The following is a 14,663-nucleotide window of genomic DNA, read 5'->3' on the forward strand; positions in this document are numbered from 1 at the left end:
ATCAAATTACCCATTGTGTAGCTGGCAAAACAAAAAGATTGGACTTAAGCGAAATCTAGTCAATGCTGCGTATGATTATTATGTGTTCGAATCGGCAAAGTTATATTTAGTACTCATATGCCAACGTTTATATCGCTGTATGAGTGTGATCCTGTCATTTGTTTGAAGTGCAAACACACACACACACACACACTCATAAGCAACACACATGCTTATGATGATGATTTGACTGGGCATTTAGCTGGGCCATTTGTATTGAGAAGTTTCACGCCACAGCTGCTAAATTAATACTTGGCACGTGTAACGCGGCGTATGCGTAACCTTAGCCCAAGCCAAAGCACTGATGAAAAATGCCAAATAATCCATTACACGGTGTGCAAGAACCTGGCTCAGCAAGTGTTATGTTACAGCCTCTTTCTCTTTCTCTCACTCTCTCTCTCCCTCTCTCTCATTTTCTCTGCTTTTCCCCATCTCTGGCTGTAAGCTGACAAGTGGCTATTAGCATTGGAATTTGAGCTTACAACGAACGAATGAATTCAAACTTGGGTTAACAAACCTGTTGGCCAATTGTTCTCAACAAAAGCCGTTGACAGCTCTGCTGCGGGTTGTGACTGAAAACGAGAAAAAATAAAACAAAGATAATGAAATACGCTAGATGGCTGAGGCCGAAATTTCATTTACTTCCTTTGGCAATTCTATGAAAACTTTTAGTGGTTTCTCTGAATTTTATTATGTGCAAAATGAGTCTACGTGTTTAGCTAGAATTGATTTCAAAGTAAGATATGGAAGCATCAAACGGTTTTTGAGAACTATTACTGATAAAACATATGTTAAATAATGTATTTATGGTTTTAATACAAAATTTTTAATGTAGTGTTCAACTACATTCCATTGCTTCGCTAAAAGTGAGCAAGTTTTCACTTAAGCATAATTCCTTAGAGTATATCAGCTGCGGCATGTTGAATGAAGCAAATTCCAGCAGCGCAGCGGTTAAAATCAATTTACACCAGCTCTATCTGGCTCTGTTAAAATATGGTGTTAGCAAGTCCTGCAGGAAAAGCAACAGCTCAGCTAGAGCAATCAGGATACACTTCACTTGGCACTCGCTATATATAGTATATACAACACATACACTTACATACACATACACACATATAGTAAGGAATCATCAAGTTTAGCCCGGAGGTGATGGCGGCATCATCTTTGTAGAGGCAAGTAACGAGATAGCATGCCGGAAATTTGAGCAATGCAGCTAAATTGCGTTTAACCAAGCAAACCCCTCCGCTGAAGCTGTAGCTGAAGCTGAAGCTGTGCCCGAAAATCCAGATAACTTGAAGACCACCTCGACTACACGTAAAGACAAACTGCGCGATGAAAACATAAATTCTTGATTGCAATAGACGACGACGATGTTGACGTTGACGTCGACGCTGACGTCGTTGTCCTCATCGTTGTCACCGCCAGCATCGTCGCCGACGTCGCCGACGTCGTTGTCATCATTTTGATGTCTTCTCATGAACTTGTGCCATATTTCACTTAAGGGTAGCATTTCAAAGGGACAGCCAAAGGCAGGAGAGGGGAAGTGAGGTATGAGAAAGGGCAGGCAAAGCAGTTAAATTGCGTCCAAACGTAACAAAAGGAACACGTGACATCTGCGGCACATAAATAAAGCGCCATTGTGAATTATTACGCGTCATCGTCAGCGACATGTTTCGGCAGCAGCATCTGAAGAGGTCAGCGACTGCGCCGCACCTCCTCCTCCACCTCCACCTCCTCCTTCTCCTCCGCCACTTCACTTCTCAATCACTGTTTTATTTATACAACTCAAATCAATGGAGAGCCAAAAGTCCTTGTAAAGCTCCCTTAACAACTTTGCCTAATGGCGAACAGCGTCTACTTTTGCCCAAATTAAGTGCTTAAATTTCAATTAAAACTTGTCTCTCTCTCTCTCTCTCACTCTCTCTTCCATCTCTCTACCGATTTCAATTGCAAAATTTCACTACGCCATTAAGGTTAAATATCAGCAATATTTTACACTAATTAGATACAGTTAAATATAGTAGGCTGAACGGTGTTTGGTTACGATTATTACCGAACACAGTTCTTGGCTTTTGACCGCGGCTTAAATAATATTTGTACAAATTAGTTTAATTAATAAAGCGTATAAACTGCAGCTTTGCTTTATTTAGATAGCAAAACTTTCGTATTTAAAGATATTGATTCGAAGCTTCCTAATTTGTAATCCACAGCGGAAAATGTTCTTCGAATTACATTATTTTGGAATGACAAGCTTAAAAGTGGCTTATAGCTAAACAAATTTGGATAACTTTTGCTTAAGTTATGCCACTTCTAAATATATTAATGAATAAAGTAAGCAATAATGGCGATATTCTACACATATTTTTGATATATGTTAAGAAACTATAACGTATAATGCATATATTAACAAGAAAATCAAAACAGTGTGCAATTCATTTAAAAATATATCAAATTAATATACCGCAAAATACAACAAATTATACCAATGACTGTATTTGATATATTCTTCTAGTACTACATTAAAAATATACCATAGAGTGTAAAATATACCACATCGACATACAGAAGTATTTCTTAAATAACATCTAAATTTTATCCACAAATTTTCAGGAATCATAAAAACTAAAAATAATATGTTTTATACAACAAGCTTAATCGAAATTTTGCAGGGAATTTTATAATTCATTGTTCTAAATACTGCTTCGAAATTCATTTAGGTAACATGTTTTAAAAATATAAAAAATAAGCCTAAGCTTAATTGTATCTATTTTAAACTGAATTAATTTATTTCGAGTTATTTTAAAAATAAATTTCCTCTTAATCGAGTTTGCAAATTCTCCTAAGGATAATTCAAATGCTATTTTTCAGAGTTTTATACACATATTATATTGCACATATAGTATATGCAATAGTTTTGAAATTATCAGAAATTTGTATACCTTGAGCTTACAATACATTTGGCTGCCATTTCTCTCGATTGCCGTCTTTGATTGCAGTTGACCTAGTTGCTGCCTGATTACCCAACCGCACATTCAAACACACACTCGCACACACACACACGTAGATAGACTCCACCCATACACACAGAGCGTGCTCTCCATAGCATACTTTGCATAACTTAAGGCACATTCCGCATTCTTCGCTTGGCAAATAACTTTGCATATTTGGTGGCGCCTTTTGCCGCATGCCTTGATTTATGCAAAATTTTCATTGCTGCCGCTGCTGTTGTTACTTCGATTAATTACTATGGAAAACTCACAGAGTTTAATATGTTCCCATTGCAAAAAGTCTCGCACATATGCCATCAACAACGACAACGACAACGTCGACGAAGACAACGACAACGACAGAGGCAACGACTGACACAATTCTCAGAATTCTCGAGGGCTCCTTCCAGCAGCATCCGCGTGTGGAACTCTGAAAGTATCACATTAATTTGCAGCTCTTTGCCGATCCGCAAGTCTTTAAAAGTTTTGTTTGCCTTCGAGTTTAGTTTTAATCGCATTTGCTTGTCTCGTCACTGAGACTTTGACTTGCTGCTGCTGTTTTCCATCTTATGACTTATTGTTGCTTGTTGTTGCGGTGGCTTTAAATGCAAATTTATATGAGCACCACATAATACATTTGTACATATGTTACTGTTGAATATATCATCTGGAGTTCAGCTAATAATTATATTACAGAAATTATAGCTAGACTTGTTTTCATCCTTAACAAAACTTAGGAATTATAAGTTTTTAAATAACAATTACAATTAACTTTGAAAATATAATACAATTCTGTGTCACTAGGGTTAAATACAAATTTTGTCAATAACACAGAAATTATAAAGATGCCAAAGCGTAAGGTTCGATCCTCCTTAGAAGTTGTCGAGGTCATAAAACAAAATCATAAAGCAAGCATGACCTCCAAAAAGCGCACGCAATACTGCACATAAATAGATACTAAGCTCAGAATGAAGATCGGAAAGAAATATAACCGAAAGAATTTGAACTGTAAAAAACAAAATTGCATTAAATAAAGTAATGGTTGATTTGAAGATACTCACTAACAAAGTATATGCATTCACCTACTATAGGCAACATCATGATGGTTTTATGCTTATGGTAACGATCTGTCCATCCTCCAGCAAAAAGTAACATAACATAATCAAGGGAAGTACAAAATCTGCGTATCATGAAAAAACAAGTCCGCTACCCATTTTAAATAAAAGCAATATATTTTGAGGTATTATTCTCAAAATATACCAAGTACACTGCAAAAATACTAAAAATATACCGACTGGTATATGGTGAATATCGGTGTAGTACCAGATTGTCAGCCAAAGCAACTCATACCCCTAGTAAGTAGGCGTTTTTGCCCATACAAAAGTATTTCTTTAATAACTTTATCTGATCGCAACCAAATTCTCAGAAATCATTACTACTACAGTTATTGTTATATATACCAAAATTTGAAGCTTTAGCTTTAAAATTACGCTTGTTATTCGATTTTTTTGCAGATGTTTGAACTTGAACTTTTGCTTTGTTTCGAATGTATTCACAGATCCAACATCGTTGGGTGCAGTTCCATCTGTCATTTCAGTACAATTTTTTTCGACAATTGTTCTAATAAATTCTACACAACACTTACGATGAAGTGCTAAAATTACACTGATGTCGCTTTGAGCTTGTTTATAGTATATATAACATAACTAATTTGTAGCAGTATCCAAGCCTTGTTATGATAAATGACGTAAACTAGGTCAATATCCAACGATTGTAATACTATATGCCAGTGGGCATTTTGTCTTTTGGGCGACATTATTTTAGCTCATGAAAAAGTATATTGCTTTTTTATTGCCCAAAGGGTATTATAATGTTGTGCTCTCAGGATATATAGATAACAAACAGAAGGAGGCACCGACTCCATGGATATTCTTGATCGGTGCCCATTTATCTGTCTCTCTGTCAGTCCATATGAACAGAGACAATAAAATATAGGGCTAAACGGTTACTGTAATAGGGTCTAGTTGCATGTTTAAAAATCTATGGGATATTTTGAATGTATATTTTCTATACCTGTATAATATTTTCTTCGTATATGTCAACTTTAGATTTCTTACTTGTTATATATATATATATATATATATATATATATATATATATATATATATATATAATATAAGATAATTTATAACGTAATTTATAAAATATTATTAATTTATAAAATAATATATTGTGGACATACATACGGGAATGTATATAAAGAATTAGATTAAATATTTTTAGAATCTTGCTCTCCATTTGTTCCGTCTTTCTGAGTTAACTTTGTGTTTTGACGACGTATTAGAACGTAGCAATTTCTACAAATTAAAAAATTGATAAAACCCTTCCTTTCGTTTGAAGTCAAATGATTTAAACTTACATAAATATTAGTCCGATCGAAAAGTTTAAGAATACCTCAACGAAGGATAAAGTATTATTACTGATAATAATATCGCGAATTCTTTCAAAAAATGCCTCTCCAAAATATTTTAAGATGGCAAACAGTGAGAACAATTTTCCTATAATTATGAAATATTTTGAAATACTCTCCAAAATAATTATTTTTTGTATTCAATCACCATAGTCATTACTAATAGTAGATGCAATTGATTGGATGGGGATATAGCGAATCATTGCAGCCCCTTCGAATATTACAAACACATATATGATTAAATTCATGTCTAAGAAGACCTGAAAGAAATAACAAAAATAGTAAGCTCACTTTATATGTGAAATTTCTAATTGTAAACTTACAGGTGCCAATCGAAGCATGACAGTAATTGAAGAAATTAACATGCCCATTACAGAATCAGATAATTTTATTAGTTTACTTAAAAGTAGGTAGCCAACAAATATTCCCATAATAGCTGATGCTGGTATTACAAATATGTATATATCACCACCCTCATAAAATATATATAAAATGCACTACTAAAACGCCATTCCTTATCCTTTATTATATTTTCATTTTGAGATGTTAGGAAGTAAGCCAAAATCAATAGCTGTAATATACAGCGACCGTTATTTTTTCGCCTTATAATTGGGATTTTCATAAGATCTTTCAGAAGCTTAAGATCAAAGAATTGTGTGCACATATTATTTCCAGTAAGTATTGACACCGAAGGTTCGTTGATGTCGATCATTTGGCTTGACTTGGGCTCCTTTAATATCATGACAATGTAGATTAAGGCAGCAATTTGGCAACACGCACCTATTGCAAAGGATGCTGAAAAAATACATAAGTATAAAAAGATTTCTTTATAGAATAAACAGTCAATATGTATTATTAAACCCACTTGTATAGCCAAAAACTTTATAGCTAGATTCGCAGAAGTAAATTACTAATATTGCAAGTTTCTCAACTATGGCACATGAGACAAAACGCAAAGTTCTATCTTTTGCAGAAGTTGATATGGCTATGTAGCTATACACTGACATCATGAAACATATTTTGCCGCCAAAAAGATTAATGAGCATTGAACTATAAACAGCAAACTTCCATGGTATATCCTTTAAAAATAACGACGCCAAGAGCTGACCTGTTAATCACTAGAAATCACATTTCTATACTTGCTGACTGAATTTATGATACTCACATACAAAGAACAGGCAATTTCCTAAAATGGGCAACATCATGAAGGTTTTATGCTTATTGTAACGATCTATCCAACCTCCAGCGAAGCACAATATTATCAACGGGAATATTATATCTGGAACATTGTATTGTTTTATTCTTACTCATCAATATGAGTTGTTTCGTAGCATTTGGTTAATTATTTTTACCTATTTCCTTACAATAGAGTAATCTTAAATCTACAATTTTGGCATGTCCACCTGTGCAATTCCTTTTAAAATTAATTTCACCTATACTTCCATTTATGTAAGCATCGTGTATGACTGCACACATGGATGGACATGCCATACAACGTTTAAAAATTTCTATTGCACTGTAATTAAGATGACCTGGAGCCAAATATAAAAACAATATTAGCTCGACAAATAGATAACGTTGACACACTTCTCGTAAATAATTCATTTTTGACTTTTCACTTGTGGCCTCAATCGCAATAGCGGCCTCTTCGAAAGAGTTTCCATTATCCATTTCAATCATTTATTTTAATTTTTTTTTCTTTTCAAATTCCACACTACACGCAACTCTTCGCCTTAAGTTCTAAAATCGAACTGTCTGTTTTTGAGCATTGGCCGGTAACCCAATGAGCCTTGCCCATAATACCACCCAATTCAAAAAAGTATACACAAGTATACGAAAGTATTATATCTTATGGCTAACATTACCCATTAGAGAAAGTTTAGTGACTCCCTTATAGGTCCTAAAAACATGTTTTATCACCTTTTTATTTCCATTGTTAACACGAGAACTAATAGAAATAATTTGGTAGTATAAACCTGACTACCATATAGCTCATGACTAAACTCATTCGGTTAAATTATAACAAATTACACTGTAAATTTAGCCGTAGCTTTTTGTATATTCGTCTATCTTATAGTTAGTTAGTTACAGAAAAGATAAATATAAAATAATATTACAATCTTAAAATTAAGAAATATTTCTTTGAGTAATTTGATTATGGATCTTCGGATCTGTATTTATCCCTTCAGTTTCTTAATTTTGCTAAGCCAAGTTCGCACTACGACGACGATTTAGAAAATAGCAAGCACTGAAATATGATAAAAATTACTTTTAAGTATAGAAAATTATTAAAAATAAATGTGTTCAACTTACAACAAAATCAGCACATTTGGTAAGTAAAACAGTTCAATAAATAGCAACATTAAATTCTCAAATGAATCAATTACGGCAGAAAGGACTGGAACAAATATGCATGGATATATGAAGACAACAATTGGTTCCAAGATGCCAAAGAAAGAAAATAATTTTCCTAGAATGATAAACCGCTTAAAATGTTATGTCAAAACGTAAAGTTTTGCTTTTATTTACCTCACTAATAGATGATGCTATGCATTTAATTGGTATTATACGAAGAATGGAAAACAAATCGAGCACTTCAGCAGTATAAAACTCTTTAGAAGTTGTTTTAGTATCTGCAATGACCTATATAACAGATGATCATATACATGCCTCGAGACATAGCTGTGAAGACGGCAATCCAGATTCCAATCATGGAATCGGAGAATTTCCACATTTTACTAAAAATCACACCGTAAAGACAGGCTCCAATAATAGATGTCACAAGTTTTATCATTCTGTATGTGTTGTTATTATGATCATAATAATATTTTGATTCAATGTATATAGTTCCCACAGTCACACAAGGAGTATATATTTTATTATGCGTACATTCTAGAACATTTATATATTTTAAAAGGTTTGGCTTTCTTTTTAGTGACGTATGTAAGTAAAGCGTTCAGGGATTTTTGATTTTCGTTGCCAAATTCGTGTCACGACGGTGTAATAAAAAGTAACATACACTACAAGTTATTATACATTACTGCAAATTTTTAAATAATATTTGAAATAGTCTTTTAGACTTACATGAAAATCAGCAAAGTGGGTACATAGAAAAAATTACTCAGAACGAAGACCATTCCAATGTATAGTATGGTAACCAATTGCAAGATCACACCTGTTGTAATACTATCTGAAATTAGGTGTTTGATTGTAATACGCCTAATATGCCAATTCAAATACTTAACTTACAATCAACTTTGAAGATATAATACAATTCTGTGTCACTAGGGTTAGATACAAATTTTGTCAATAACACAGAAATTATAAAGATGCCAAAGCGTAAGGTTCGATCCTCCTTAGAAGTTGTCGAGGTCATAAAACAAAATACGGACATCATAAAGCAAGCATGACCTCCAAAAAGCGCACGCAATACTGCACATAAATAGATACTAAGCTCAGAAGGAAGATCGGAAAGAAATATTACCGAAAGAATTTGAACTGTAAAAAACAAAGTTGCATTAAATAAAGTAATAGTTGATTTGAAGATACTCACTAACAAAGTATATGCATTCACCTACTAAAGGCAGCATCATGATGGTTTTATGCTTATGGTAACGATCCGTCCATCCTCCAGCAAAAAGTAACATAATCAATGGAAGTACAAAATCTGCGCATCATGAAAAAAAATATACATATCAAGTTCAAAAAAAGCGATTGCGAACAGTCATTAAATGGCCCAACTTTAAATTCTAGTTAAACATCCGACACTACTCTGTTTATACCCGCTACCCATAGGGTAGAAGGGTATTATAACTTTGTGCCGGCAGGAAATGTTTGTAACAGGTAGAAGGAGACATCTCCGACCCTATAATGTATATATATATTCTTGATCAGGGTCAACAGCCGAGACGATCTAGCCATGTCCGTCTGTGTGTCTGTCCGTCTGTCCGTCCGTCCGTATGAACACCTAGATCTCAGAGACTATAAGAGATAGAGCTATAAATTTTCGATAGCATTTATTATGTTTGCACGCAGATCAAGTTTGTTTCAAATTTTTGCCACGCCCACTTCCGCTCCAGCAAATCAAAAAATTTGAATAACAAGCGTAACTTTAGGGCTAGAGCTGCGAATTTTGGTGTGTACAATAAAATTTATAGTAGTTGTGATTCCTGAAAATTTGGTTGCGATCAGAATTTGGAATTGTGGAAGTTATTAAAGAAATACTTTTGTATGGGCACAAAAAGCCTACTTACTAGGGGTCTTAGTTGATTTGGCCAACAATCTGGTATATTGTGCCGTCTATGGTATATTTTGAATGGTGTACTATATCGATATACCAAACATATCATTTGGTATATTTTTAGTATTTTTAGTATTTTCGGTATATTTTGAAAATAATACCGCAATATTTTGCTTTTACTAAAAATGGGTAGCGGATATCTCACAGTCGAGCACACTCAACTGTAACTTTCTTACTTGTTTTAAAGTGATTTCAATACTAATATTAAGCTTAATTGATTAAATAGTTGTGTGGTATACATAAAACTAGTTATTGTATTTACCTATATAGTAAATATTTCCAAAATAATTATGAAATGAAGAATGTACTTTATATCTTATAGTACAACAATTAGCGTCATCATAACATGTAGAATTTCCACTTTCGAGTGTTGATAACCGACAATCTTCTACCTCGCTCCATTCACAACTGAAAATACTTTGGTCAAGTTGTACGATACAAACTTGGCGATACAGCAAATGGTATAATGTCTTATTGTTTATAGATATTGATGTCCAATGTAAAAGCAATAACGGCTCTATAATGAAAAAACGACGCCACAAGCTTTGCAGATGTTTGAAGTTGAACTTTTGCTTTGTTTCGACCGTATTCACAGATCCAACATCGTTGGGTGCAATTCCATCTGTCATTTCAGTACAATTTTTTTCGAGAATTGTTCTATTGAATTCTACACAACACTTACGATGAAGTGCTAAATTTATACTGATGTCGTTTTGAGTTTGTTTATAGGAAACATAACGAATTTCTAGCAGGTATCCAAGCCTTGTTATGATAAATGACGTAAACTAGGTCAAGATCCAACGATTGTAATACTATATGCTAGTGGGCATTTTGTCTTTGGGCGACATTATTTTAGCTCATGAAAAAATATATTGCTTTTTTATTGCCCAAAGGCTATTATAATGTTGTGCTCTCAGGATATCTAGATGGAGGCACCGACTCCATGGATATTCTTGATCGGTGCCCATTTTATCGGTGCCCAGTTTATCTGTCTGTCTGTCAGTCCCTATGAACAGAGACAATAAAATATAGGGCTAAACGGTTCCTATAATAGGGTCTAGTTGCATGTTTAAAAATCTATGGGATATTTTGAATGTAATATAATATAATATAATATAATATAATATAATATAATATATATATAATATAATATAATATAATATAATATAATATAATATAATATAATATAATATAATATAATATAATATAATATAATATAATATAAGATAATAATTTTATAACGTAATTTATAAAATATTATTAATTTATAAAATAATATATTGTGCACATACATACGTGAATGTATATAAATAATTTGATTAAATATTTTTAGAATCTTGCTGTTCATTTGTTCCGTCTTTCTGAGTTAACTTTGTATTTTGACGACGTATTAGGAAGTAGCATGCCCTTCAAAATAAAAAATTGATAAAAACCCTTCCATTCGTTTGAAGTCAAATGATTTAAACTTACATAAATATTAGTCCGATCGATAAGTTTAAGAATACCTCAACGAAGGATAAAGTATTATTACTGATAATAATATCGCGAATTCTTTCAAAAAATGCCTCTCCAAAATATTTTAAGATGGCAAACAGTGAGAACAATTTTCCTATAAATATGAAATATTTTGAAATACTCTCCAAAAGAATTATTTTTTGTATTCAATCACCATAGTCATTACTAATAGTAGATGCAATTGATTGGATGGGGATATAGCGAATCATTGCAGCCCCTTCGAATATTACAGTCACATATATGATTAAAGCCATGTCTAAGAAGACCTGAAAGAAATAACAAAAATAGTAAGCTTATTTTATATGTGAAATTTCTAATTGTAAACTTACAGGTGCCAGGCGAAACATGGCAGTAATTGAAGAAATTAACATGCCCATTACAGAATCAGATAATTTTATTAGTTTACTTAAAAGTAGGTAGCCAACAAATATTCCCATAATAGCTGATGCTGGTATTACAAATATGTATATATCACCACCCTCATAAAATATATAAAATGCACTACTAAAACGCCATTCCTTATCCTTTATTATATTTTCATTTTGAGATGTTAGGAAGTAAGCCAAAATCAATAGCTGTAATATACAGCGACCGTTATTTTTTCGCCTTATAATTGGGACTTTCATAAGATCTTTCAGAAGCTTAAGATCAAAGAATTGTGTGCACATATTATTTCCAGTAAGTATTGACACCGAAGGTTCGTTGATGTCGATCATTTGGCTTGACTTGGGCTCCTTTAATATCATGACAATGTAGATTAAGGCAGCAATTTGGCAACACGCACCTATTGCAAAGGATGCTGAAAAAAAACATAAGTATAAAAAGATTTCTTTATAGAATAAACAGTCAATATATATTATTAAACCCACTTGTATAGCCAAAAACTTTATAGCTAGATTCGCAGAAGTAAATTACTAATATTGCAAGTTTCTCAACTATGGCACATGAGACAAAACGCAAAGTTCTATCTTTTGCAGAAGTTGATATGGCTATGTAGCTATACACTGACATCATGAAACATATTTTGCCGCCAAAAAGATTAATGAGCATTGAACTATAAACAGCAAACTTCCACGGTATATCCTTTAAAAATAGCGACGCCAAGAGCTGACCTGTTAATCACTAGAAATCAAATTTCTCTACTTGCTGACTGAATTTATGATACTCACACACAAAAAATAGGCAATTTCCTAAAATGGGTAACATCATGAAGGCTTTATGCTTATTGTAACGATCTATCCAACCTCCAGCGAAGCACAATATTATCAAAGGGAATATTATATCTGGAACATTGTATTGTTTTATTCTTACTCATCAATATGAGTTGTTTCGTAGCATTTGGTTAATTATTTTTACCTATTTCCTTACAATAGAGTAATCTTAAAATCTACAATTTTGGCATGTCCACCTGTGCAATTCCTTTTAAAATTAATTTCACCTATACTTCCATTTATGTAAGCATCGTGTATGACTGCACACATGGATGGACATGCCATACAACGTTTAAAAATTTCTATTGCACTGTAATTAAGATGACCTGGAGCCAAATATAAAAACAATATTAGCTCGACAAATAGATAACGTTGACACACTTCTCGTAAATAATTCATTTTTGACTTTTCACTTGTGGCCTCAATCGCAATAGCGGCCTCTTCGAAAGAGTTTCCATTATCCATTTCAATCATTTATTTTAATTTTTTTTTCTTTTCAAATTCCACACTACACGCAACTCTTCGCCTTAAGTTCTAAAATCGAACTGTCTGTTTTTGAGCATTGGCCGGTAACCCAATGAGCCTTGCCCATAATACCACCCAATTCAAAAAAGTATCCACCAATATTAACATCGTCCTTCCTTCCATACGAAAGTATTATATCGTATGGCTAACATAACCCTTTAGAGAAGGTTTAGTGACTCCCTTATAGGTCCTAAAAACATGTTTTATCACCTTTTTATTGCCATTGTTAACACGAGAACTAATAGAAATAATTTGGTAGTATAAACGTGACTTCCATATAGCTCATGACTAAACTCATTCGGTTAAATTATAACAAATTACACTGTAAATTTACCCGTAGCTTTTTGTATATTCGGGTATCTTATAGTTTGTTATACACACAAAAGATAAATATAAAATAATATTACAATCTTAAATTTAAGAAATATTTCTTTGAGTAATTTGATTATGAATCTTGGGATCTGTATTTGTCACTTCCGTTTCTTAATTTTGCTAAGCCAAGTTCGCACTACGACGACGAATTAGAAAATGGCAAGCACTGAAATATGATAATAATTACGTTTAAGTATAGAAAATTGTATTAAAAATAAATGTGTTCAACTTACAACAAAATCAGTACATTTGGTACGTAAAACAGTTCAATAAATAGCAACATTAAATTCTCAAATGAATGAATTACGACAGAAAGGACTGGAAGAAAAATGCGTGGATATGTGAAGACAACAATTGGTTCCAAGATGCCAGAGTATATATTTTATTGTTCTAGAACATTTATATATTTTAAAAGGTTTCGGTTTCTTTTTAGTGACGTAAGTAAATCGTTCAGGGATTTTCGATTTTCGTTGCCAAATTCGTGCCTCGACGGTGTAATAAAAAGTAACATACACTACAAGTTATTATACATTAGTGAAGATTTTTAAATAATATTCGAAATAATATTTTAGACTTACGTGAATATCAGCACAGTGGGTACATAGAAAAAATTACTCAGAATGAAGACGCCTCCCGGAAATGATTTAGAAGTGGCAGCGTAAACTGCATTGTAGATATATGGAAATGTGTGAACAACTGTGAGATACCCGCAAAGTTGCATTAAATAAAGTAATAGTTGATTTGAAGATACTCACTAACAAAGTGAGTGCATTCACCTACTATAAGCAACATCATGATGGTTTTATGCTGATTGTAGCGATCTGTCCATCCTCCAGCAAAAAGTAAGATAATCAATGGAAGTACAAAATCTGCGTATCATGAAAAAAAAAATATACATATCAAGTTCATAAAAAGCGATTGCGAACAGTCCTTAAAATGGCCCAACTTTAATGGCCCAAATATCCGACACTGTTCTGTTTTCAAAGTGATTTGAATACAAATATTAAGCTTAATTGATTAAGTAATGGTGTGATATGCATAAAACCAGTTATTGTAATTACCTATATAGTAAATATTTTCAAAATAATTATACAATACAGAGTGTGCTTTATATCTTATAGTACAACAACAAGCGACATCGCCATCACATTTGCTACCGCGCTTCATTCCCAATTTAAAAAACCGTTGCCAAGTTTTGCGATACAAACTTGGCGATACTGCAAATGGTATTATATTTTATTGTT

The 14,663-nt window shown here is 33.0% G+C and overlaps 1 protein-coding gene across 1 annotated transcript; it reads right to left on the reverse strand.

Moving 5' to 3' along the window:
- Positions 1-8,576: 8,576 nt before the first annotated feature.
- LOC117574446 (uncharacterized) lies at positions 8,577-9,116 on the reverse strand. Its single transcript, XM_034258284.2, has 3 exons — positions 9,050-9,116; positions 8,746-8,994; positions 8,577-8,686 (listed from the first exon to the last, which is right to left on the reverse strand). The coding sequence occupies exons 1-3, from the start codon at positions 9,087-9,089 to the stop codon at positions 8,577-8,579; spliced, it is 399 nt and encodes a 132-aa protein (XP_034114175.2). The 5' UTR covers positions 9,090-9,116.
- Positions 9,117-14,663: the final 5,547 nt, after the last annotated feature.

This window comes from Drosophila albomicans, chromosome 2R (assembly GCF_009650485.2).
Source record: "Drosophila albomicans strain 15112-1751.03 chromosome 2R, ASM965048v2, whole genome shotgun sequence".
Classification (NCBI taxonomy): Eukaryota; Metazoa; Arthropoda; class Insecta; order Diptera; family Drosophilidae; genus Drosophila; species Drosophila albomicans.